At 35.7% G+C, this 26,080-nt stretch overlaps 1 protein-coding gene across 6 annotated transcripts in view; it reads left to right on the top strand.

Moving 5' to 3' along the window:
* Positions 1-25,476, top strand: part of ATG4C (autophagy related 4C cysteine peptidase) — a 92,344-nt gene extending 66,868 nt beyond the window's left edge. For all 6 annotated transcript variants that reach the window (XM_077768108.1, XM_077768104.1, XM_077768103.1 and 3 more), the window contains 2 exons: positions 2,560-2,679; positions 24,320-25,476. In XM_077768108.1, the coding sequence (XP_077624234.1) occupies positions 2,560-2,679; positions 24,320-24,487 (288 nt within the window). In that variant the 3' untranslated portion in view covers positions 24,488-25,476. The remainder of the gene's footprint in view (positions 1-2,559; positions 2,680-24,319) is intronic.
* Positions 25,477-26,080: the final 604 nt, after the last annotated feature.

The raw sequence follows: 26,080 nt of genomic DNA on the forward strand, positions 1-26,080 counted from the left end.
TTAAGTAGTAAAAACTAAATAAAATTCCTTATTACTGGATTTGGAAGGAGTTGGGTAAGTGACTATTTTTTAGATACCTTATAGGTAGAATAACTTTTTGTAAGTATGAACTAGAGGGGTCTATGCCTTACACACAGACCTCTTATACTCCTGTATATTGTTAACTAACACATTTATGTAGCTCTTCTGTGCCACTCTAGATCTGTTTTCAATAAAATAGATAATTAAGCAGGTGAAACAGTTTTGTAAAATGTCCAACTAAGACAATACTTGTTTTCACTGGTACTTTGGAGGTTCAAAGGTTGGATCTCACTATATAAAGTAAGTATTAGGGTGCCTGGGTGGCTCAACAGATAGAGTACCCGACTTCAGCTCAGGTCACCATCTCGTGGTTCATGAGTTCAAGCCCTGCATCAGGCTGATTGCTGTCAGCTGAGAGCCTGCTTCAGATCCTCTGCCCCCACACGCTCTTTGTCCCTCTCTCACTCATGCTCTCTCTCTCAAAAATGAATAAACATTAAAAAAATTTATAGTAAGGGGCGCCTGGTGCCTTAAAAAAATTTATAGTAAGTATTAGTTAAGCATTTTATAGAAGTCATAATTTTAAAAATACATTTCTTTGGTCTGTATTTACTGGAATGACATTGGATTTGAATCTAATATATGACTGAACTATCTATAAGGGAAAAATGCAGCTTGAATGGATGTATTTTGCATATTCTCTAGTGATAATATGGGACAGTAAGTGGATTACTAGGGTATATGGGGAGAGGAAAGAGTGATTTTGACTGATTCACCGTGAACATAAACATGAAAGCCTATGTTTTTCTGTATTTTAATAGATAATTTCAAGTTAAAATACCATTGTTTTAGGCATTAAATGTAGGGACATTTTAAGTTTGAGTTTAAATTCAGCTTCGATCATTTCTTAATTGAGCTTACTCTTTAATTAAAAAATATAAAATGTGTAACAAAGAATTTCTCACAGCCGTCTCCCATCTGCCCAGTTCTCTCTCTCTCTCCTGTAAACTCGGCATATCCTTTTAAAAAAAATTTTTATTTATTTGAGAGGGGAGGGGTAGAAAGAGAGGGAGAGAGAGAATCCCAAGCAGGCTCTGTGCTGATAGAGCAGAGCCTGACATGGGGCTTGGACTCATGAATCGTGAGATCATGACCTGATGATCTCATCAGTGCCACATAACCTGAGCCAACACCAAGGGCTGGATGCTTAAACAACTGAGCCACCCAGGCATCCCAATTTTGGTATATCCTTACAGAGTTTATTTATACAAATGTAAATAAATATGACTATATATATCTATATATTTTTATGGTCTTCCCTTTTTACATACAACCTTTTTTTATACATGCCAAAACAGACTTTGGTAGTAGCATCAGTGATTTTTAAGGACAAGATCTCTGAGCATTCAAGCAGTTTTAAAAAAAAATCTTTTAAGCAAAGCACCAGAACGTTGGAATGATTAGCTTTTTTAAAAAAATTTTGTAATGTTTTTTATTTATTTCTGAGAGAGAGAGAGCGACAACATGAGCAGGGAGGGTCAGAGAAAGAGAGAGATACAGANGTGCATGCAAGTGGGGCAGAGGAAGAGGGAGAGAATCTTAAGCAGGCTTCATGCCCAGTGTGGAGCCTGACATGGCTCAATCTCATGACCTGAGCCAAAATCAAAAGTTGGATGCTTAACCAACTGAGCCACCCAGGTGCCCCTGGAATGATTAGCTTTATATTCTACCTTTTTATTTTCTATTTTCTGAAGACCCCAGACTCTACTAGTTAGCCATATCCCATTTGCAAGAGTAGAGAGGCTAGTGCAGCCTCCCTAGCCAATTTATATCTGTGGAACTGTGACCACATGAGAAAAGCGAACTAAGGGACAGGAAGACTGGTAAGGAGAGCAAGGACCATAACAGAACAGTTTTCAACTGTGTCCCATATGGGAATAAACAAGAACTTAAAGGATAGTAGAAGAGTGAGTTGAGTTGGGAGAATATGCAAGTATGTACGAATTGTGTCAGTTGCTAAAATTCTCAAGTCGACCTATTTTTATATCATTATGGAACATTTACATGAGTTTGTGTATTTGTTTACAATGTCTTGATTTCCTTATCAAAACAGTTTTAAACATTAAATATCTCAAAAAAAAAACAGGCTTGATTGAACTTTCATAGAAATAGCTAACTTAATTCTAAACCTTGTACTAGCTTATGTATGTCTTTTTTGGTGGCACATTTCCCTCCCTTCTGCAAGTGTTCGAAATGCATACCCCTTTTGACACACTTCTTTTCTTCTGTGGAATGGCACTAATGTCACATACAGTGGAGATTTGGTGAACTGAATGTAAACAGAGTTGGTTGTCATGTTTTATAGCCTTGGGGAGTGGGAAGGACCATTTGCATAGGATAGACTAAAACACTGTTTGAAAGTATATTTACAATTTTGAGAAAAGCTAGATGGGAAATTTTAAATTAAGTTATATTTTGTATATACTGAAGTCTGTCAAATAAAACTAAATTAATTCGAAAGAACTTTTAAAATTACAGACATTCCACTGCCCTTCTCCCAAAAAGATGTCATTTCGAAAAATGGATCCTAGCTGTACAATAGGATTTTACTGTCGAAATGTTCAGGACTTCAAGCGAGCATCTGAAGAAATCACTAAGGTAATTTTATTTAAAATATTCTATTTATAAATGACCTAATTTTTATTAGAGATAGCCTATCAGAGGACAGCAATCTGTAAATTATTCTTTTGTAAAATTTCCCCTTGAATATTAATATTATTAGGAATACTGTGAACCAGAAAGTAAAACAATTTGGAGACTCCTAGCCTTTGAGACTAATAAAACCAACTGGCTGAAAGTATCAATTGCCCCACTAGGTGGCACTGTTGAAATAAAAATCCCTTTGCAAACTGTAGCCATGTGCAAGCAATTAGGTTATATTTTATTTGAAGAGGATTTTAAAAGGGCAATACCTTAGGGGGTAGAAAAAAATTAATGAAGTATTTGATCAAGCCAAATTGTGCATTATTTCTTGTTAGTTCAAGTGCTTCTTTGATTTTTTTTTAAAGAGAAATGGTATTTTTGGATTTCTCAGAACTGCTTTATAAAATGAGCTGTGTTGTTATCTTCCAATAAACTTGTCTAATCTGATCTATTCTACTTATAGGATCTTTGAAATAGGTTTATTTAACTCTCTCTCATTACCTTTAAATTTCTGCTTTTTTTGGGGGGGGGGGTCCTTGAGTACTGATAAAACATTTAGAGAACCTTAAGGTCTATAGTACTGAAAGTCTTGGTACTGTAGAAAATGAGAAGGATTACTTATTTAGGAAGTAAGCATAACTGGATGGCTGTCTTTATTAGTATCAGTAGTTATAGGCTATCATTTTATGGTAAACAGAACCAATACTAGAATCATTTTTGGGAATTTTTAAGTTGAGCTTGGGTATACCTCATTACTACTTTAACCTCCAATTAGTTTCACTCTGGAAAATGGACATGTGGGTTGAAATTTGATCTTTACAATGTAAAAAAAAAAAAATGAAAAAGTTAAATAAGAAGTTTCATATAAGCTAAGTTTAGTTTACTTGACCTGCCATGTAAAAGATGAAAATTAACAGGAACATGACAGAAAAGTGAATGAGAGGAGAAAATGAGACACATAGGAACCTTTCTTTACTTCTCATTTCTCAGAATTGTTCTTTTCTTTCTCCTTTTTTAACCCAGAAGGACACGTGAATGTAACAAAATGTGTGTTCTCCATTTTACCCCCTTTCATTACTTGAAGTTAGTATATACACTTGACTATTTTTGTTTGACAGTTCTGTCTTTATAAAGTATCATGTAAAATATGTGCTGAAATACACCAATCCAGATGATATCGTAATATAGATTGATGTTGACCATCATTTCCCATTAGAAAGTCTTGTTTCTGTTTCCACTAATTTATTTTCTAACAAGTGAAAATAAGTATGTTTAGAACAGTAAAAGTCTATCCCTGGAATAGAAACAAACCAAATTATTATTACCAAATTGAAAAAACAAGATTCAGAAATGAGTTACATGTTGATATTTTCTGACTAAAGCAGATAGTTTTTGTGGTTTATATACACATATGTAACCTATTTATATCTATATTCTGGTTTTTACATGGGAAAAATATTTAGAAATTATTGCTCATGGTGCATTAGAGTAATTATGCAATATTAAAGCAAAGGGAAACAATACTGAAATATCATGTGGAAGTACTGATAATTTTGCCGGAGTCCATTAACTTTGCTTTAGTAATAGGGTTGTTCTTAAGTTAGTAGTATTTTTGTGGCAGTGTCAAAAACTCTCTTTGTCGATTAATAACCTGATCATTTACTTTTGCTTGGAAGGCTGTAAGTTAAACAGTTTTCCTTTTCTCCTTAAAAACAGAACTTGGCATTTTTTTGGTGACACTGTTATTTTTTTCTCTTTAAAAATTAAAACAACTTAAATTATTTGTTTCAATATAGGATATAATTTCAGTTGTCTCATTTTGAAAATGAAGCTAGGTAGCCTAGATTCTCATGTTTAATTTGTAATGCTATATGAATATTCTAATGCCTTCTACTACATGATTTTTAAAATGTTAATAAATTATTGTGAAATTAATTCACCGTTTAGCAGAGCTCAGCCCAGCAAGTATCTGAGTAACTACCATGTTGAAAGCATAAAATGACCAAGCTATAATCCCTACTTTTGAACAGGTCTAAGGCTTCTGCCCTCGAGTAGCATTTATAGGCCAGGAGAGGGAATAAGACAGGTAGACATACATTACATTGAATATGATAAGCACCCATACAGAACTAGAAATAAATTGATAGCGGAAGGAAGGATGTTGAAATGAGAGCAATGTCACATCCAAGTCACAGTTCTTTACTGTGACGGTGATATTTAATTTGAGCCTTAAAGTGTAATCTTAATTTCTACTGGCTTATTAAGGAGAAGGAAGGGTACTCCACGCAGAGGAAATAACAAGAGAAAAGGTATTGAAAATGGAAAACGTAGAGAGCTCTTCTAGAGAATGGCAAATAGTCCAATTTGTTAGGTACCAAGGGTACATGTAGGTAGGCTTTCTGTCTTCTTACCGCCTAAATTAAGGTCCCATGTGGCTTGGAGTTTCCAGTTTAGAAAGCCTCCCTCCCAAGTCGTCTTGTACACCAAATGTGAGAACTACTGGTGTAAGAGAGTATGACCCAAAGTGTGATACTTGACGTTTTTAGGTGGCACCAGGGTAAATATCTTAATACTTATATATTTGTTTATAATCGTATTAGAAAAATGTAACTGGCAATTTAAACATGATTTCCTGATAGTGATTTGTAAAAGGCTATTTATGTTAAAAACTATGAAAAGGAAAATAATCATTAATTATAACAGAGATGGATTACATAACAAAAATAATGAAGGAGGCATATACATGTCCAAGGCTTGAAAAACACTGCTATGGGAAATAGCAAAGGATGAGGCTAGAAAAGGAGGTTGGAATAATATCGTGGAGAGTCTTGAATGCCAGGCTGAGGTTTGTACTTTAGTAGTATGTTGATTTTATTAGCTTTTTAAATTTCAAGCATACAGAAATACAGAGAATAACATAATAAATACCCATGTGTTACCACTGAGCTTAAGGGGAAAAAAAATATATAGTTGAATTGTATTAACCTTCCCCAATCTCATTCCCTTCCTTCCTTCCCAGTGGTAATTACTATCCTAAATTAGTATATAATACTCACACTTCATATATACATAAACAACATGTTTTGCTTTGTATGTTATTAAACTTATCATTAATGATATGTTTATATAAAAATGTATATATCTTACAACTTGCTTTTTCATTTAATAGTGACTTAGAGATTATATCTATGTGTCTTGGTCTAGCTTATTCCTAATTGCTGAATAATAGCACATTCTGCGATATGCTTTTTATTTAAACTGTCTTTTGTTGATGGTCATCCAGCTTGTTCCATTTTTTTAATTATAAATAATGTTTATAAGAATATTCTTATCCATATCTCTTCTTGCATGTGTACTACTTTAACTGGAATTATATTAAGATACTCTAGATTATGCTGGAGTGGAATTGCTGGGTCACATGGCATGCATATTTTTAGATTTGTTAGATATTGTCAAATGCTCTCCAAAGTTATCATACCAACAGTATATGAAAATTTCCAATGCTCCATATGAACACTTGATATTGTAAAACTTTTACATTTTTAACCAATCTCATGTATATAAATAGTATCTCTTTGTAGCTTTAATTTGTATTTCTCTGATTAATGGTGAAATTGAATGTCTTCTCAAAGTTTATTGTTCCATTGGTTCCTCTTTTGTGAGTTTCTTACTCATTTCCTTTCTCTAATTCTCTATAAGGCTATTTGTTTTGAAGAAAATCAAATCAAATTTATAATTCTGGATACTATCGCTTGTTGGCTCAGTGTTTGCAGATATATTCTCCTAGGCTACTGTTTTCACTTGTCAATGATAACTTTAATTTTAGTCAAATTAGTAAATATTTTTCTTTATGGGTTTTGAATTTTGTACCAAAGAAAAATGTAATAGCCAAAGTCATNCCGATTTCTTTTCTTTTCAAAAAATGTTTATTTTGAGAGAGAGAAAGAGCTAGCAGGTGAGGGGCAGAGAGGGAGAATTCCAAGTAGGCTCTGAGCTGTGAGTGCAGAGCCTGACATGGGGCTCAAACTCACAAACCATGAGATCATGACCTGAGCCAAAACTAAGAGTTGGCCTCTTAATCAAGTGAGCCACCCAGGAGCCCCACATTTTCCTACATTTCTTCCAAAAGGAGTAAAGTTTTATGTTTCACATTTAGAACTTGGATATGTCTTAAGTTATGTATCTTTTTTTTAAAAAAAAACATGAATAATTGGTTCTAGCATTCTTTATTAAAAAGTCTAACCTTTCTTCATTGCTTTGTAATGCCTTCTTCAAAGCCGTGGATGAGGACAGAGCTGTAGGATGGGAGAGGAAGGAACTGTATTCAGAGAGTCTGTGAAAGTAGAATCTAGAAGACCAAGCAGCCACTGGGACTTGAGGGCAAGTGAAAAGGAGAGTCCAAAAACAAGTCTGCTTTACATTTAAGTGTCTAGGAGAAAAAATTTAATTGCTCTTTATATGGTGATTCATTTAGTCAACAAGAGATTTGAATGCTCTCACCCCTTCCACTCCACCAAAGGTCCTCTCAGGGTCACTGATGCCCCCCACATTGCTGAGTCCATTAGTTATATCTTAGTCTTCATCCTACCTATCCTAATGTTAGTATTTGCACAGCTGAACACCCACTGCACCTTTATACACCTTCTTCATTTGGCTTCTACAACCACTGTCTTGGTTTTTCTCATTCTTCACTAGGTTTTCCGTCTCAATTCTCCTTTGTCTGCTCTTCTTCCCAGTCTCTTCATGTTGGAGCACCCCACAGCTTACTCTTTAGTTCTCATGTCTTCTTTATGTTGGTGCTCTCATCTAGTCAGACAGCTTTAAATATCAGTTATAAGTCAGCTAAGACCAAGATCGTATCTCTGGTTCCCCACCTCTTGCCATTCATGAATTGTACATGTCCAGCTGCCGTTCAGCATCCCTTGTATGTCTCATGCGCATATACAAAATCAAATTCCTGATCTTCCTTTTCAAGCCAGTTCTTTTTCTTTTTTTAATGTTTGTTTATTTTTGAGAGAGAGAGAGAGAGAGAGAGAGAAGCATGAGTGAGGGAGGGGCAGAAAGAGGGAGAGAGAGAGAATCCCAAGCAGATTCCATGCTGTCAACACAGAGCCTGATGTGGGACTCAGTCTCACGAACTGTGAGATCATGACCTGAGCTGAAATCAAGAGTCAGAGGCTTAACCAATCAAGCCACCCAGACGCCCCTCCTTTTCAAGCTGTTTTGCTCATAATTTTTCTCATCTCATTTAAGGGCAAATTTATCCTTCTATCTGCTAAGACCAAAAGCCTCGGAGTTATCCTTACCTCCTTCCTATCTCTCCTGTCCTACAACCAATTATATGTTCAGTATAAATCTAGAACCAAACCACTTTTCATACCTCTGCTGCTACTATAGTGGTCTGCAATGGTCTAATTTGTTTCTAAGCTCCCTTCCCGCTGAACCTTTTCTCGGTTCAGCAGCCTTGCTGATGTTTTTAAAACTTAAAGCACACTTACTCCTCTCCTCAGAAACCTGCATGGACTTTCCAGTTCACTTACAAGTAAAACAGTTCTTACCAAATCCTCCAAGGCCTCAGATGATGTGTGTCTCCATGCCCCACTCTCTTACCCTAACCCCTCATCTCTTACTCTACCCTCTTTCATTCTGCTTTAGCCATGTTGGCTTCCTTGAAGATGTCTAACCTAATAGGCAGGCTCCTATCTTAGAGCCTTTGCAATGGAATGTGATGCTTTTTGCCCTCAGATGTCTGCAGGACTGATTCCCTTGCTTCATTTAAGTCTTGGCTCAGATGTCTCCTCAATGAGGCTTCATCTGACAACCGTATTTAAACAGTCTTCCCTACCATTCCCTCTTACCTTGTCATTTTTTTTCCCTTAGCACTTAACTACTTTCTAATACACTATATAATTTACCTTATATATATTATATTATGTATTTACCTGTTATATTTATTATTATCTGTCTTCCCCAGTGGAATATAAACTTCACAAGGGCAGGAATGTTTTGCCTATTTAGGTCACTGATGTATCCCAAAACTTCTAGAACAGTGCCTGGTCCATAGTGAGAATTCACTGAGTTTGCTGAATGACTATCTAGAATTGGGTATGTAGTGGTGAACAAGAAAGTTGTGACTCCTGGCTTCATGAACTTGTAGTCAAAGTGGACAAAATAGACATTAAATCCACAATTAAATGCATAACAAAAATTTTAAGTTCCATTAAAAAATAGTTTATGGGCAAAAAAAATAGGAAACAATTTAATTTGGTGAGTGCAAAAACATTTTACAAGATATACTCATTGTATTTTCCTTAAGATCCAGATAAAAGTTTAACCTCATTTATGAAATCTGCCCTATTTGAATCTACCAAACAGTTAGTAAAAATCAGCAAGAGAACAGTCAGGGTCTTCTTACTATAATGAACTTATTAATTGATAGAGTTTCATGACTTGCTTTAAGAATGCTTCAAAACCTTGAATTGGGAGCAGATGAAATGAGCAATAGAGTTTGGCATGATAGAGACAGCAGAATTTCAGATAGAGTTAGGAGTATCTTTTATTCATTGAAATGGTCAATCATGGAATCTCTGTGGATAAGGAGGCAAATGAACTGGGAGAATTGAGAGAAGTGGAAAATTTTAAAGTCAGGTGAATATGATGAAGTCAGGTTTACTGGGAGTGCATCGAAAACAATCCTTCCTGGGGTGCCTGGGTGGCTCAGTCAGTTAAGCATCTGACTTCAGCTCAGGTCATGACCTTATGGCCCTGCATTGTGTGCTGACAGCTCAGAGCCTGGATCCTACTACAGATTCTGTGTCTCTGTCTCTTCCTGCTCCTCCTTGGCTCATGCTCTTTCACTCTCTTTCAAAACTAAATAAACATTAAAAAATTTTTTAAATGTAAAAATAATTAAAAATTAAAAATATCAATAAAACATCCCTCTTTTCATTTTCTACTTCTTCAGACTTCAGCACCTCTATGGCATAGTTCTTTTTAATCTTGTCTCTGACAATCTCCTTCCTCCCTCTTGTCTCTAAGTAGTTAATCGTGTTGTTAAAAATCTTTCATATCCTTTTTGTTCCTGCATAGTATGTAAAAGATATGATGAAAGTTTCCAATTGTAATTGTGGGTTTGTCTCCTTTAAATTATCTTGCTTTTTGTTTTATATTTTGAGGCTGTTATTAGTTACATACAAATTTAATATTATTAGGTCTTACTGAATTGACTCTTTTATAATTATATGACCCTCTATCTCTAGTAATATTTTTTCCTTAAAGTCTATTTTCATTCTTTGTTGTATAGTTTAATCCTACATATATTTTAAACTCCACAAAGCATTTTGTTTTAAACATAAGTCAATATTACCGTTTCTGATGGCCTTCATTCTTTCATGTATTATTTTGTTTCTTTCTGGGATCATTGTGTTTCTCTCTGAAGAATTTCCATTACTGTTTCTTCTAGTGTTGTTTGCTGGTGATAAATTCTCTCAGTTTTTGTTTGATTATAACTTTATTTTGTCTTCATTAAAAAACTAAAATAAAAGCAATCTTACAGAAAAGTTGTAAATATAGTGCAAATAATTTTTTCTTGAGCCATTTGAGAATCATTAGTTGCCAACACGATGCCCAAAACCCTTGAAAAATTGAGTGTGCAATTCCTAAAGACATTCTTTTACCTAACCAAGATACAACTATTAAAATCAGGAAAGTAGCACTGTACATTATTACCATGTAATTCTCAGAAACTATTCATCTTTTTCTAACTGTCCCAGTAATGCTCTGTATAGCAAAAAGCTATAGTGTGTTGCATTATCAGAATAATGTGTTGCATTTATATACAGTGAATCTCTTTTAATCTAGAATAGTTCCTCATCTTTCCTTGACTTTCACATGACCTTGATTTTTTCAAAGATTATGGGCACTTTTGTTTTTGGCTTTAGTTTTACAAGATACTTTTGATAATTTTATAGATTATCCCCTCAATTTGGGTTTGCCTGATGTTTCCTCAGGATTTTTCAGTTTATGCTTCTGGTATATCACAGAAGTAATACTGTGTGTTCTTGCTGCATCCTAGTGGTTGGCACATTATTTCAATTTGTCTTTTTACTGGTGATGTTAACTTTGATCAGTTGACTAAAGTAGTATCTGCCAGGTTCTAGTCTGGCTTTCATATACTCAGTAGACCAGGATGACTTCTCTGACCCTGGCATGGATGCCTTTTTTGTCCAGCCGCATCTAGTGGCTTTAGAAATGAATTGTTTGGGAGGGGAAGGAACGATGAAGAGGTTGTCTTTATTACTGAAAGATATTTTTGCTGCATAAAATTCTGTTTTAGCAGTTTTTTGTTCAGTACCTTAAAGATATTTATTCCATTGTGTTCTGGCATTTCTTTTTTTTTAAAGTTTTTATTTATTTTGAGAGAGAGCGAGAACAGGGGAGTGGCAGAGAGGAGAGAGAGAGAGAGAAAATATCCCATGCAGCCTCCATTTTGTCAGCATGGAGCCTGATGCAAGGCTCAACTCACAAACCATGAGACCATGACCTGAGCCAAAACCAAGAGCCGAATGCTCAACCAGCTGAGCCACCCAGACGCCCCTTGGCTTCTGTCCCTTCTTGATATACGTCCCCTAAGATCTTCACTTCTCAGGACATCCTTTTCTTGGTTGCTCTCAACTACTTTCTAAAAGTTGCTTTACCTATTTTTTTCCATTTCTTAATGATTGTTGTTGGTGGCATGGTTATCTCATCATGACCTTCTAAATAATTATGTTTATAAAATACTTATTTTAATTTTCTCCTTTAAGTTGTAAAATATAACTGTAAATTTTAAAAATCCACTTTAGAAATCCTAACAAAATTAGTTTTATTTCATTGGAGTTTTTACCACATGACTCTGTATAGAAGGGAACGTGGCATTACAGTTTTATCTTAAATCCAGCCAAAGAAATTTTACATCAGCAAATTTATACAAGTAAAGTAAAATAAACCAAATGAAAAGAATTTGGTTACTCTATAAATGACAGCTGCACTATTCTGGTCATTCAGTCTAAAAACTTGGAATCATCCTTGGATCCTTTGTTCTGTTTCACACCTTATGCCCAATCCGTCAGCAAATTCTATCATCTCTCCTTTACAATATATTTAGAATTCGATGATTTCTCACTATTACCATTATTACCCTGGTCCACCATCATATCTTCCTTGGTATTACTGCAGTGGCTTCTTAACTGCTGTCCTTTGTTTTGTCTACACAGTATCTTTTCCATACAGCGGACTAAGTGATTTTGTTAAAATATAACTAACATGGAAAATTTTTTAAAAAGTAACTAACATTGTTACTTTTTAAAATTCAGAACCCTATAGTTGCTTTCTAACTCACTCAGTGTAAAAGCCCACAACTCTTCCAGTGACCTATTAAGCTTTCTATAAGTGGAAATTCCCTCCACCTGCCTTGCCTCTCTGACCTCATCCTCTTCTTCTCTCGAGTCCAACCCCACTGGCCTCTTGAAAATGCTAGGTGTCCTTATGTTTCAAGGATTCTGCTTGTTTTCCTATGCCTGCAATTCTCTTCCTGCAGATATTCTCATGGTTCCCTCCTTAACTTCTTTTAGGTCTTCACTTACCTGTCACCTTCTTAGCCCTTTCCTTGGCCACCCTTTGTAATTGTTACTTCTCTTTTTCCTTGTTTTATTTTTTGTCCTTAGCATGTTCATTTAAGTGTACACACATGCACTCTGCTATATCATCTATAAACACATTCTGCATATTTAATTTATTTACCACCTTTCTACTTTACTGGAATGTAATCTCAGTAAGGGGTATTTGTTGGTTTTATATATTATTGTTTCCCCAGTGCCTAGAAACTGCCTGTCATACTGGAGGAATAAATAGTTGAAGGAATGAATTAAAGAGATTTTGTTATAAGTTTGTCTTACAAATTAGCAAGGAGCTCAGTAATTGAGTTATAGCAAATCCAGTATATTTTCACCTATTTCTTCTGTTGTATTCTCTTCTTTTTCAATGGATGTATTTTCTCTTCTCCCCAAGGAAGTTAATTATAGTAATTTTGAAATTTTCTTCTGCCTGCTTCTTTCGCTGTTTCTATTTCTTTCTGGATCCTTTTTTGTTTGTTTGTTTTTGTTGTTGTTTCTGTTTAATCTTCCAGTTCTCCTTTGGATGCCTTCTTTCAAATAACTGCCGTGTGTTTATACTTAAGAATGAGGCACTAAAGAGGTGAGGAGAAGTTCTGTGTGTTTGAGCATAGCTTGTTAGCTGGTGATTTTCATAGTAGGGTGTTCAGGTGATGAGCTTGCCTTTTCATTGGGTGACCTCCAAGTGTTAGTAAGTGCTTATCTTTTCTCTAGAGTTGCTTCCTTTTTTTCAGAGGGGAGTTCTGTCATCTCCCTGTGGAATGTATGTTGCTTGCTGGTGCTGTAGGACCGAGAAGTGAAGGATACTGAAAACCCTACAGTGTAATATTCTAGAGTCACTTCATTCTTTAGCTTTTAGTCATTACTGGGCCTGGTGTACTAAAAAGGCCGTATCTTTATTTAATTTTTCCAAAGAATACATCTTTATTTTGCTGTGTGTAGGATGGTTACTATAGAGCAGAGAAGGGGGTTGTAAAGAGGATCTGGGAACGGAGTCTATAGAGGCTTTCAGTTGAGTTTCCTTGTTTTCAGTTTTGTGTCTCACCCATTTTTGAGCCTTTATATAATCTTCCTCTCCAAGTTCTGTGGTGTAAACTTGCTCACTTTTCAAAAATATCCTGCCATCACATCTCTATCCCAATCCCTGAACTTAGATATCTCCTCTGCTCTGCTGTCTTGTAAAAATTCTTCCTCTTTTTACTGATGCTTGAGGCCAAAAGATCTCAAATTAAAATGTGAGTATTAGGAAGTTAATCATTTGGTTGTGGAATGGATGTCAACACAGGAAAAAATATTTACAAGAGGCTAGTTGTCCTCTAGCTGCAGAACAAATTTTTAAAAAAATGTTTTATTAGGGGCGCCTGGGTGGCTCATTTGGTTAAGTGTCCAACTTTGGCTCAGGTCATGATCTCATGATTCGTGGGTTCGAGCCCTGCGTCAGGCTTTGTGCTGACAGCTAGCTCAGAGCCTGGAGCCTGTTTCAGATTCTGTTATCTCCCTCCCTCTCTGACCCTCCCCTGATCATGCTGTCTCTCTCTCTCTCTCTCTTTCTCTCTCTCTCAGAAATAAAACATTAAGAATTTTTTAAGTTTTATTATTTATTTTTTATATAGAGAGAGGCAGAGCACAAGCAGGGGAGGGGCAGAGAGGGAGAGAGGGAGACACAGAATCTTAAGCAGATTCCAGGCTCTGAGCTCTTAGCAGAGCCAGATGTGGGGCTTGAACTCGTGAACCACGAGATCATGACCTTAGCCAACGTCACCCAGGAGCCCCAGAACAAAATTTATATTACAGCTATTGAATCCTAGATATCTAAGAGATCTTAGAGGTTATTCAGTCCAAAGCTAACATCTGTGGAGTCCTTACCATATATCTGATACTTAATATACATTATCTCATTTAACCAACACAAACCTTCTGAGGGAGGTACTGTTATCCACTTGTATACATGAGGATCTTATAAAAGTTCAGTAACCTTCACAAAGGTTACCACTAATAAATGGTGGTGGTGAGATTCAAACCTCAGACAATTTAACTTAGGAATACAAGATCATAAGCACTATTCTATACAGTTTTCTATTTATACATCAATCCACATGGTCCAGACAGTTGACTATCTAGACTTCATTTCAGCTAATGATGAGCTAGTTATTTTTCTTGGAGGTCTTTTCAATTTTTGGACAGACCCCTGTTGTTAATAAAGCACTTCTTCTTTTTTTTTTTTAATGTTTTATTTATTTCTAGGAGAGAGAGAAAGACAGCGTGAGCAGGGGAGGGTCAGAGAGAGAGGGAGTCACAGACTGAAACAGGCTCCAGGCTCTGAGCTGGCAGTCAGCACAGAGCCCAACGCGGGGCTCGAACCCACGAACCGCGAGATCATGACCTAAGCGAAAGTCGGACGCTAAACTGACTAAGCCACCCAGGCGCCCCAGTAAAGCACTTCTTATATTGAGTTAGAATTATTCTCTATTTGACTTTTACTCTTTCATCTCACAAAGTCAGAGAATAAGTTTGCTTCTTCTTCTAGAACAAGTACTACCATTCTCTCCCAATGGTACACAGTTTCTCATACCTATCACTATTTTGGTAAATGTCTTTTTGTATACACCTTAGTGTGTCAGATTTATGTTGATGATTTTATTTCCCATCCTTCTAGTTCTATATTCTCCAAGTGAAATCTGCAGGATATTTTTCTTTCATAGGTCTTTTTTACTTCTGGGATTTAATGATAAGAATTCTGATTAAAATTTTTTTTTAAACTTTATGTATTTTTGAGAGAAACAGAGACAGAGTGCAAGCTGGGGAGGGGCAGAGAGAGAGAGGGAGACACAGAATCTGAAGCAGGCTCCAGGCTCTGAGCTGTCAGGACAGAGCCTGATGTGGGACTTGAACTCACGAACTGCAAGATCATGACCTGACCAAAGTCAGATGCTTAACCAATTAAGCCACCCAGGTGACCCAAGAATTCTGATTTCTTTTAAAATCTTCAGGGACTTATTGTTTAATTGGGAAGACATGAAATAGATATTAAAGATAAATGACTACAAAAATATATTTAGTAAATGCCAGAAAATATTATGATAATAATGACAATAATAAGAGCCAACATATTAGAGGTCAGGTAATCTGAGTACTTTACATATATTAACTGATTTAATCATCATAACTTAGTAACATAGATGCTATCAATACTGACATTTTGTAGCTGAGGAAAATGAGTCCCTCTAGTTAAGTAACTTGCCCAGGGTCAGATAGTTTGAAAGTATTAGCCAGGTTTTGAGCAGAGTCTAAGTTCCACAGTCCACGTTTGTAATCTTTGTGCTATACGAGACAATTCTGTAGGACTTTGGAGAAAGGTATACTCACTTCAGACTGAGGTGCTTGGCAGTGTAACTTGGGCTGGAATTTTGAGGACTGATTTTCTCTGGTCAGAAAGGAAGCATGAAGGGTGGCTAGATGATAGCAACATCATGAGCAGAAACACTCCAGTAGAATGTTACAGGATGTTTATGGTAGAATAGTAGGAGGAAGAATATTTCATGTGACACACAAGGGCCTGGGTGATCTTGCTCTTGTATACCAGTCTGTCTTCCTCTTTTCCTCTACCCTTGACCCATTCTAGCCTTCTTTCTGTTCTTTGAATGTGCTGAGGGTACTGGCATCCTAGTCCTTCGTACCTGGAGTGCTCTTCTCCTAGAACTCTTACATGTGACTTGTTATTTGGGTCTTGGCATGGACTTTTCTGACCACACAATATACAGAAGGCTTCAAGTGCTTCCTTATCACATCACCCTGTTTTAGTTTTATCACAAGTTCTCCTTTTGAATGGTGTATAAGCACCATTAGTTACCTGTTCAATATCCACCTTTTGTTTGTTTTTGTTTTTGCTAAGAGAATCCTGATTTTATTTGGTATAATAGAACACCTACTTAACCACTCATTTTTCTTGGTCTCCCTTGTATTTAAGCACAGTTTGTTCAGTGAAATATAAGTGGGTGTGTGCTGGAAGCTTCTGGGAAGATTTTTGCTCTTCTGATGAAATGATAGATATAGATGTGGTTCTGTCACTCCCCTTATATCTACCTGTCCCTGCCTTGAATGTGAATTCAACACCTGGGATTTCAGCAGTCCTGTGTGATCACGAGGGAAAGGCCAAGAGAATTGTAGAAACTGTCTGACATCAATTAACCAAAGCTAGCAATCAGACTTTTATGCAATGAAAACAATTTCTATTACCTAAAACCATTGCGGTTTTTTATTTTATTTTGCTTTTTGTCAGCTGGCAACAAAAACCGTTCCTAACTAGTATAAATATGTTACCAATGTTAGAAACCTAGAGAAGTTTGGAAGGTAGCTAATTTTGGGAGGCAGAAATGGTCATTTTATTTTGATAAATCAGTTTGCATTGACACTGCAGCATGCCTCCACTTACTGTAGGAGGCGGTATAGTATAGTGGTTATAACAGAACCAGACCACTTAAGCTTAAATCCTGGCTCTATGACTTTCTAGCTCCGTGAACTTGCAGAAGTCACCTAATTCCTCAATATTTCAGTTTCTACAAACATGGATAATAACAAAGCCTAACAGAGAAATGACTGAAATATAGTAGAGGTATCTATAATAGACTATAGGATATAAAGAAAAGATAAAGGATTAATATCTGTATTTTGGGATGCAAGCATAGAGTCAATGAAGGAGATAGAGAAGAAATAGTTTTTAAAAATAGGAGGAAAAACAGGAAAGTAAAATATTACAGAAATCAAGGGAAGTGACTATTTTCAGAAAGAAATGCTTAGCAGTGGTGATCGCTGTAAAAATATCAAGAGAATAGGAGCTAATAAAAGTCTTATTTGAGGACTAGAAGAGTGTATTTTCAGTACAGTGAGGGGTAAAAGCTGGATTACAGCAATTTAAGATTGAGCAGTGAGAAGACAGAGAAGAGTATCATATGCACATTTAACTTACTTCAGTTCAACTACATGAACTCTTGTAATAAAATAGAAATGTATTTTTCCATGTATACTGTTTATTATGTACTACAGACTGCAGTGTATTGTACATTAATACATGTTACAGAATAGGGTTGTACACAAAAAACCATGCATGACACCCTTTAAACAGTTTAAAGGCCTTCTGAAGATAATTTTGACTATACTGATTTTGTTATTTGATATATATTGATTTTTGATATATTGTATTTGATTTTCACATTATGGGCTGACTTTAGAACCTAACCACTCCATAAAGTGTAGCTCCACTACGAATACAGTGGTGAATAGAGACCACAGACCACAGAGGTCTAGACTGCTCTGTACTGGGCATAATTGTACATGTGCAGTGGTAGAGGCTAGAGGAAAAGGTTTTGGCCTGGGGAGAAGAGGTCATCTCCTGGTTCTACTTCTGTTCTTCCTTATACCTACTAGCATTATGAAGGAAGAAATTGCTTAACTTCTGTCCTACAGCTGGTTCCTGTGTAGATTTTGAGACCTGTCAAGGTAGCACATAGGAAAAATGTGATAAATTATTTGACCTCTTGAAAAATGATTTGCCTTTTATTTTATTTATTTTAAATATTTTTATTTATTTCTGAGAGAGAGACAGACAGACACAGCGTGAGCAGGGGAGGGTCAGAGAGAGAGGGAGACACAGAATCTGAAACAGGCTCCAGGCTCTGAGCTGGCTGTCAGCACAGAGTCCGACACGGGGCTCGAACCCACGAACCGTGAGATCATGACCTGAGCTGAAGTCGGATGCTTAATCGACGGAGCCACCCAGGCGCCCCAATGATTTGCCTTTTAGATAATAAAGCTACTTCAGTATCTTTGACTATGTTATTAAAATAGAAGAGGACCTGCCTATTCCAAAATTATTGTTGAGCAAACCACTGAATTCCCTTTTGAAAAGCAACTATGAGATAGTAAATTCAGTTATCTTTTTTTTTTTTTTAATTTTTTTAATGTTTTATTTATTTCTAGGAGAGAGAGAGAGACAGCGCGAGCAGGGGAGGGTCATAGAGAGAGGGAGTCACAGACTGAAACAGGCTCCAGGCTCTGAGCTGGCAGTCAGCACAGAGCCCGACGCAGGGCTTGAACCCACGAACCGCGAGATCATGACCTAAGCGAAAGTCAGACGCCTTACCGACTAAGCCACCCAGGCGCCCCGTAAATTCAGTTATCTTAAAAAAATTTTTTTAAACATTTATTTTTGAGAGACACAGACAAAGCGTGAGTAAAGGGGAGGAGGGGACAGAGAGTGAAGGAGACACAGAACCAGAATCAGGCGTCAGACTCTGAGCTGTCAGCACAGAGCCTGATGTGGGGCTCAAACTCATGAACTGTGAGGTGATGACCTGAGCTAAAGTCTGACGCTTAACTGACTGAGCCACCCAGGCGCCCCTTAATTTTTTTAAAAAATGGTATTCTCCTACCTGTATAAGAAATACATGTTAGAAAGTTTAGAAATTAGAAGTATAAAAAAAAATCACTAAGTCTTTCATTCAGAGATAATATTTTGTTCTATATCCTTCTAGTCTTTTGAAAATACATATTTAAGATGATTTTAAAATAACTGAGATTAAATATATATTTATATATATTAATAAATATGTAAAAATATAAATATATAAAAAAATAAATATATATAAATATATAGCTTAATATTCCTGTTTTTTTCTTTTAACACTATACGCCATTTCCTCAAGTTATTAAATAATTTTTGTCATCTTTTATTTTGTATAGTATCTCAATTGATAATACCCCATGTCATATAGATAACCTAGTTTAGAATTTTTTTTTCATGTAAATTTTATGTTCTCCATTATGAAGAAACTTTTGACAGTGTGTCCTTTCTTGGATTATAAAAGAAGAAAACTAAAGTTTTCACTTCGGATAAAAGTTTTTAGAATTAAATTTTCATTAAAAAAATTAAATCCAAGTTAGTTAACATAGAATGTAATGATTTCAGGAGTAGAATTTAGTGATTCATCACTTACATATAACACCCAGTGTTCATCCCAGCAAGCGCCCTCCTTAATGCCTCGCACCCATTTAGCCCCTCCTGCCACCCACCTCCCCTCTAGCAACCCACAGTTTGTTCTCTGTATTTAAAAGTCTTTTTTTTTTAATGTTTTATTTATTTCTGAGAGAGGGGGAGAGACAGCATGACCAGGGGAGGGTCAGAGAGAGAGGGAGACAAAGAATCTGAAACAGGCTCCAGGCTCTGAGCTGGCTGTCAGCACAGAGCCCAACGCGGGGCGCGAACCCACGAACCGTGAGATCATGACCTGAGCTGAAGTTGGACGTCCAACCGACTGAGCCACCCAGGTGCCCCTGTACTTAAAAGTCTCTTATGCTTTGCCTCCCCTTCTGTTTTTATCTTATTTTTGCTTCCCTTCCCCTATGTTCATCTGTTTTGTTTCTTAAATTCCATATATGAGTGAAATCATATGGTATTTGTCTTTCTGTGACTTACTTTGCTTATCATAATATATTCTAGTTCTATCCATGTTGTTACAAATGGCAAGATTTTGCCACAAAAAGATTTCATTCTTTTTGATCATGGAGTAAAACTCCATTGTGTGTGTGTGTGTGTGTGTGTGTATAAATTGCATCTTCTTTATCCTTTGTCAGTAAATGAACATTTGGGCTCTTTCCATAATTTGGCTATTGATGCTAGTGCAGCTATAAATATTGGGGTGCATGTGCCTCCTTGAATCAGCATTTTTGTATCCTTTGGATAAATACCTAGTAGCGCAATTGCTGGGTTGTAGAATAGTTCTATTTTTAATTTTATGAGTATCCTCCACGCTGATTTGCTCATTGTTTCCTTTGCTGTGCAGAAGCTTTTTATCTTAATGAGGTCCCAGTAGTTCATTTTTACTTTTGTTTCCTTTGCCTCTGGAGACATGTCAAGTAAGAAGTTGCCGTAGCTGAGGTCAAAGAGTTTGTTGCCTGTTTTTTTCCTCTCAGATTTTGATGGTTTCCTGTCTTACATTTGGGTCTTTCATCCATTTTGAGGTTGGTTTGTTTGTTTTCATGTGTGGTGTCAGAAAGTAGTCCAGGTTTATTCCTCGGCATGTCGCTGTCCAGTTTCCCCAACACCATTTACTGAAGAGACTTTTTTCCATTGGATTTTCTTTCCTGCTTTGTTAAAGATTAGTTGAATATGTTTTTGGATCCACTTCGTTATCTATTTTCTTCTCCTGATTCATGTGTCTGTGTTTTTGTTTTTGTTTGGTTTGGTTTCTTTTCTTGCCAGTACCATGCTGTCTTGGATAACTACAGCTCTGTAACACAGCTTGAAGTCTGGAATTGTGGTGCCTCCAGTTTTGGTTTTCTTTTTCGACATTATTTTGGCTGCTCAGGGTATTTTCTGGTTCCATACAAATTTTAGAATTGTTTTTTATTGCTCTGTGAAGAATGCTGGTGTTATTTTGATAGGGATTACACTGAAGAAGCAGATTGCTTTGGGTAGTATTAACATTTTAAAATATTTGTTCTTGTGTAGCAATATGGATGGAACTTGAGGGTGTTATTCTGAGCGAAGTAAGTCAGGCAGAGAAGGACAGATACCATATATTTGCATNTTGTTCTTCCCATCTATGAACATGTAATATTTTATCATTTCTTTAAGTCTTTTTCAATTTCTTTCATAAGCTTTCTAGTTTTCAGTGTATGGACTTTTTACCTCTTTAGTTATTAGGTTTAGTCCTAGGTATTTTATTGCTTTCGGTGCAATTGTAAATGGAATCAATTTCTTGATTTCTCTTTCTGCTGCTTCATTTTTGGTGTAAAGAAATGCAACCAATTTCCGTATGTTGATTTTACATCCTGCAAATCTGCTGAATTCATGTATCAATTCTAGCAGTTTTTTGGTAGTCTTAGAAGTGAATTTTCAAATCAATGGTTATTTTTTTAAATGCTTTTTTAAATTTATTTTTGAGAGAGAAATAGACAGCGTGAGCAGGGGAGGGTCAGAGAGAGAGGGAGATACAGAAACTGAAGACGGGCTCCAGGCTCTGAGCTAGCAGCTGTCAGCACAGAGCCCAACGCGGGGCTCAAACCCATGAAGCGTGAGATCGTGACCTGAGCCGAAGTCGATGCTTAACTGACTGAGCCACCCAGGCACCCCAGTGGTTATTCTTTTTTAAAAAACAAGTCTAAAAAAAGCATTCTTGATATGGTACATAGGATCTAGGAAAAGTGTTTGAAAGGCATGTTAAAGTGACTGAGGCCTAATGTCCCAATAATTCCTTATTAGTTTATCTCTTTTGTGGTTGTTGCTGCTGTTAGGTAATCTTGGGAAAGTAGTTTAAATCTTTTGGGGCTCAATTTTCTTATTTATAAAATGAGAGTTGGCGCAATATTTCTCAAGTTGCCTTTGGCATTTCCATATTTATCCAATATATATTTTTAAAATAGGCTTTATTTTATTTTTAAAATTTTTAATGTTTATTTTGGAGAGACACACACAGAGAGAGAGAGACAATGTGAGTTGGGGAAGGGCAGAGAGAGAGGGGGACACAGAATCTGAAGCAAGCTCCAGGTTGAGCTGTTAGCACAGATCCCTACATGGGGCTCGAACCCATGAAACATGAGATAATGACCTGAGCCAAAGTCAAGATGCTTAGCTGACTGAGCCACCCAGGCACCCCAATAGACATTATTTTTTAGATCAGTTATAGTTTCATAGCAAAACTGAGTGAAAAGCACAGAAGGTTTCCATATACTCCCTTCTCCCTATCAAGTCCCCACTCCCCAGACATGTGTTACAGTTGATGTACCTATATTGGATACATCATTATTATCACCCTGAGTCTATAGTTTGCATTAGGGTTCGTTCTTGGTAGTATACATTCTGTGGGTTTGGACAGATGGATAATGCTATGTAGCCGCCCTTATAATATCACACAGAATAGTTTTCCTTCCCTAAAAATTAATTATACTCCACCTATTCATCTCTCCCTTCCTATTAATCTCTGGCAACCACTAGCCTTTTCCAGAACATCATACTGTCAGAATGTTATACTTTGTAACCTTTTCAGATTGGCTTCTTTAACTTAGTGATATGCAGATAAGGTTCCTCCATGTCTTTTATGGCTTTGACAGCTCGTTTCTTTTTAGTGCTGAGTAATATTCCATTGTCTGGATATACCACAGTTTATTTATCCATTCACCTACTTAAGGACATCTTTGCTGTTTCTAAGTTTTGGCAGTTGTGAATAAAGCTGCTATAAATATTGTTGTGCAAGTTTTTGTGTGAACAGAAGTTAAATTTTCATTTGAGCAAACCTTAAAATGTTTTTCAGTTGATAATCTTTAAAAATATTTTAAATAAATTGAGAAAAGTTATAAAAATTATCATTCTCAAAGTCTGAATAAATAAATATGCATAAGGGGGCCTTACAGTGCAAGTGGGTTTGCAAATAGTAGGTGCATTTTATAATTAAAGAATAGAGGGCTCCTTTCAGATATTTTGCCCTAGGTCACAGATTTGATTCATAGTTGATGAGCAGTTAATAAACCCAAATGACTTCTTTATTGATCTTGAAAGAAAGGATGAAGAGATGGTAATATAAGCTTTGTTGTGTTGATTTGAAAATGATACAATGATACCTGCCCGTTAGATAATGGACTTTTACAAGTGACATTAAATGGATATAAAATGAGAACAATTTTGGACTGTATTCCAGCCATTGGCTGGAGGTGAAAGAGGCCTGATCAAATGCCAGATTCCTCTGTCTCTTATTTTTATTTTCTGCATTTTTCCTTTTTTTCAGTAGAATGTAAATAAAATACATTTGAGCAATGTATACTTTAGGAGTGCAAGAATTATAGGTTATGATTTTCATTATATCTAGTTTTTCTAAGTACTTGATTGTTTTTAAATGGTTCATTTCCATTCAGTTAAAAATGTATTTCACAGTATCTGTCTCACTGGAATATATTTTAGGTTAAACATTGTGTCTGTACGCTAGGGCTACATATTTATTTTAGCCATGTTTCAAGAGAACCTATAAATTTGATGATCCTGCAGTTTAATATTCACATTTGGGAGAATTTAGTTTTTACCCCTGAAATTATCCTTTAGAAACAAATTATAATTAATTGACCATGATTAATAATGTATGGGTATTGTTGATATTATTTCAGCATTCTCTAATTCACATAAAGTTTTCAGAATCCTTATAGGCTGGTTATCTATAGAAAAGTTGATTTTTGTCAAAAAATTCCATTCAAAAATTTATATTGATTTTTAATAAAAACTGTCTTAATTTTTAATAGAATTTGTTTAACAGAAAAATTTAAAGTGGTTTAGAATGGGTTGTTGGATTGTTAATGAGTCCCAAATTGACAGAGGTTATGAAGGTTGTTGGTATCCCCACAAAATTCCAGGTATTACTTTCTTCACTTCTAAATTATATAGTTTTAGAAGGTGATAGGTAAGGTATGGATTATTACTATGTATGAGAACATTATTTTTCATGTTTACTAAATTACTGCAGAAATATTTTTTCAAATAAGTGACTCTGAAAAGATTAAACTTAACTTTTAAAAACTTTTTATTATAGCTTTTGGTCAATTTAACAATTCTCTGAGATAAGGGGACTGGATCTCTTTTGCCCTATTTTGTAGACGATAGGTAGAGTAATTTTGTCCAAGGTCAAATCAAGGTAAGTTGTAGAACTGAGATTAGAATGGACCTTGTGACTAAGTTTAATGGTGTTTCTTCTGTAATGGTACCAGTCTTTCACAGTATTTTACTACAGTTAGGGATACTGTTTTGTTTCATTTTCTGTTAGCCAGAACAGTGAAACAGTGGTACTAGATAAATGTAGATGAGAGAAGCTAACAAGAGAGATTCAGGGCTAGCACATTGGATTTCGTCATGTCCTACTGTGCACTCTTGCATCCACTAAAGGATTTTTCTGTACTTTCTGTTACAGATGCTGAAAATTTCTTCCAAGGAGAAATATCCCTTATTTACTTTTGTAAATGGTCATTCCAGAGACTATGATTTTACATCTACTACAACCAATGAAGAAGACCTTTTCTCAGAGGATGAAAAGAAAAGGTTAAAAAGATTTAGCACAGAAGAGTTTGTCTTGCTCTAAAGATTAGTGCATTTGTGTTTGGTGGGAAGAATTCCTTTGAAGGGGAACAATGAAGAGAAACAAGTTTACTTGAAACTGGCTTATTTTCACAAATATCTTAATTTTATACGTTCTTTAAAAAAGAACATTTGGAAATATACAAGATTTAAAGATATTTTTCTGAAAGAGAAATGATTTAATGAATCTTGATTTCTACTAAATATCAAGTGATTCTGGCTGCATTCCTATTTCCCTAAGATCTGCTAACAATTACTCTAACTTAACTGCAGGCCTTCCAGTCTTCAAATTCTTCTACCTGACGCCACTAGTCTCCTGAAGGTTTTGTGATTTAGGCCCCAAAATTAGGATCACCAAATAGGTTCAAAAGCTTCAATTTATACTAACAACCAGAAGACCAGAGAATGAATCTTCAGTGCTGCCCAGCCTCCTGATATTAATGCAACCAAAGGATACTTATGGGTGTATCTTGATATATTAAATAGCAGTTGTTAGCTATGTTATGCATATAATTAGAGAAGTAGAACTGTGAGCTAATGTAATAGTTAGCAATATGATTTTATAATGGCTCCTCATTTTGCTTGCTATTGAGCCTTCTCTGAGGAATATGAAGTATTGGTTTTCCCCAGAAATTTAAAGGTTATGTTATTAATAATAACTTCATCCAGTCATCTCAGATAAAGGAATTTTACAGTGGGAGTAGTAGTTTGTTTCCTATTCCAAAAATGAAATTTTATGAGAATTCTACTTACTATGGAATTTTTAAATCTAAAAATAAGTACTAAAAAAGATATCAGTAGATGCTCCTCTATGTGATTTTCGCCGTTTGTATAAATCAGTGTCGTGATGTTTAGAAACTGAGGCTATCTAGAAGGGAAATCTGCCTTAAGTGTATTGTATGTTACTGAAAGGCAAATTTGTGATATAAAAATATAAGAGTTATTATTCAGCCAGAAATATATACTATAATAAAGATGTGAGAACATAAAATACCTTTGTTTTGGTTTTAATAGGATTATTTTAATTTTTTAATTTGAAAAAAATCATTGTCTCCTATGAAGTCTATTTATTTATAATGAAAGCAAGTAATATTGTTTCTCTGAGAGCAAAATATTAACTTATTTTATGGAGCTTTCATGTTTCAATTTGGAAAGGTGACTTATAAAGACATAAGATTGTTTATTATTTAAAGTCATTGATCACTTCTATCAGAAAGCCTATTTGTTAGGTTTAGAGTTGCATGCAAAACTGAAACACAGGGTGGGCAGATTGCTTTAGTATGCCTGATGAGAGAAATCAGGTTTGACATTTCCCAGTGAGGACAGTTTACTGAATTGATATAAATAGGCTGAAATCTAAAATTTTCCTTCACTCCAGAAAAAACTGGACAATTAAGTCCAGTACTAATTTTCCTAGAATGTCAAAGCAGTACTAGGAATAAGATGCCAGAAGTATGCCCATTTTTATGCACTGCAGTTGTCTCATCTAAATTACTGCAGCTTGTTCTTTATACAAACATGCAGTGATCACAGGATTTTACAACAAACACATCAAATGAGAGTGCCTATACTTCAAATGAATCAGAACTGATTGTAA

This window comes from Crocuta crocuta, unplaced genomic scaffold (genome assembly GCF_008692635.1).
Source record: "Crocuta crocuta isolate KB4526 unplaced genomic scaffold, BGI_CrCroc_1.0 scaffold85, whole genome shotgun sequence".
NCBI lineage: Eukaryota > Metazoa > Chordata > Mammalia > Carnivora > Hyaenidae > Crocuta > Crocuta crocuta.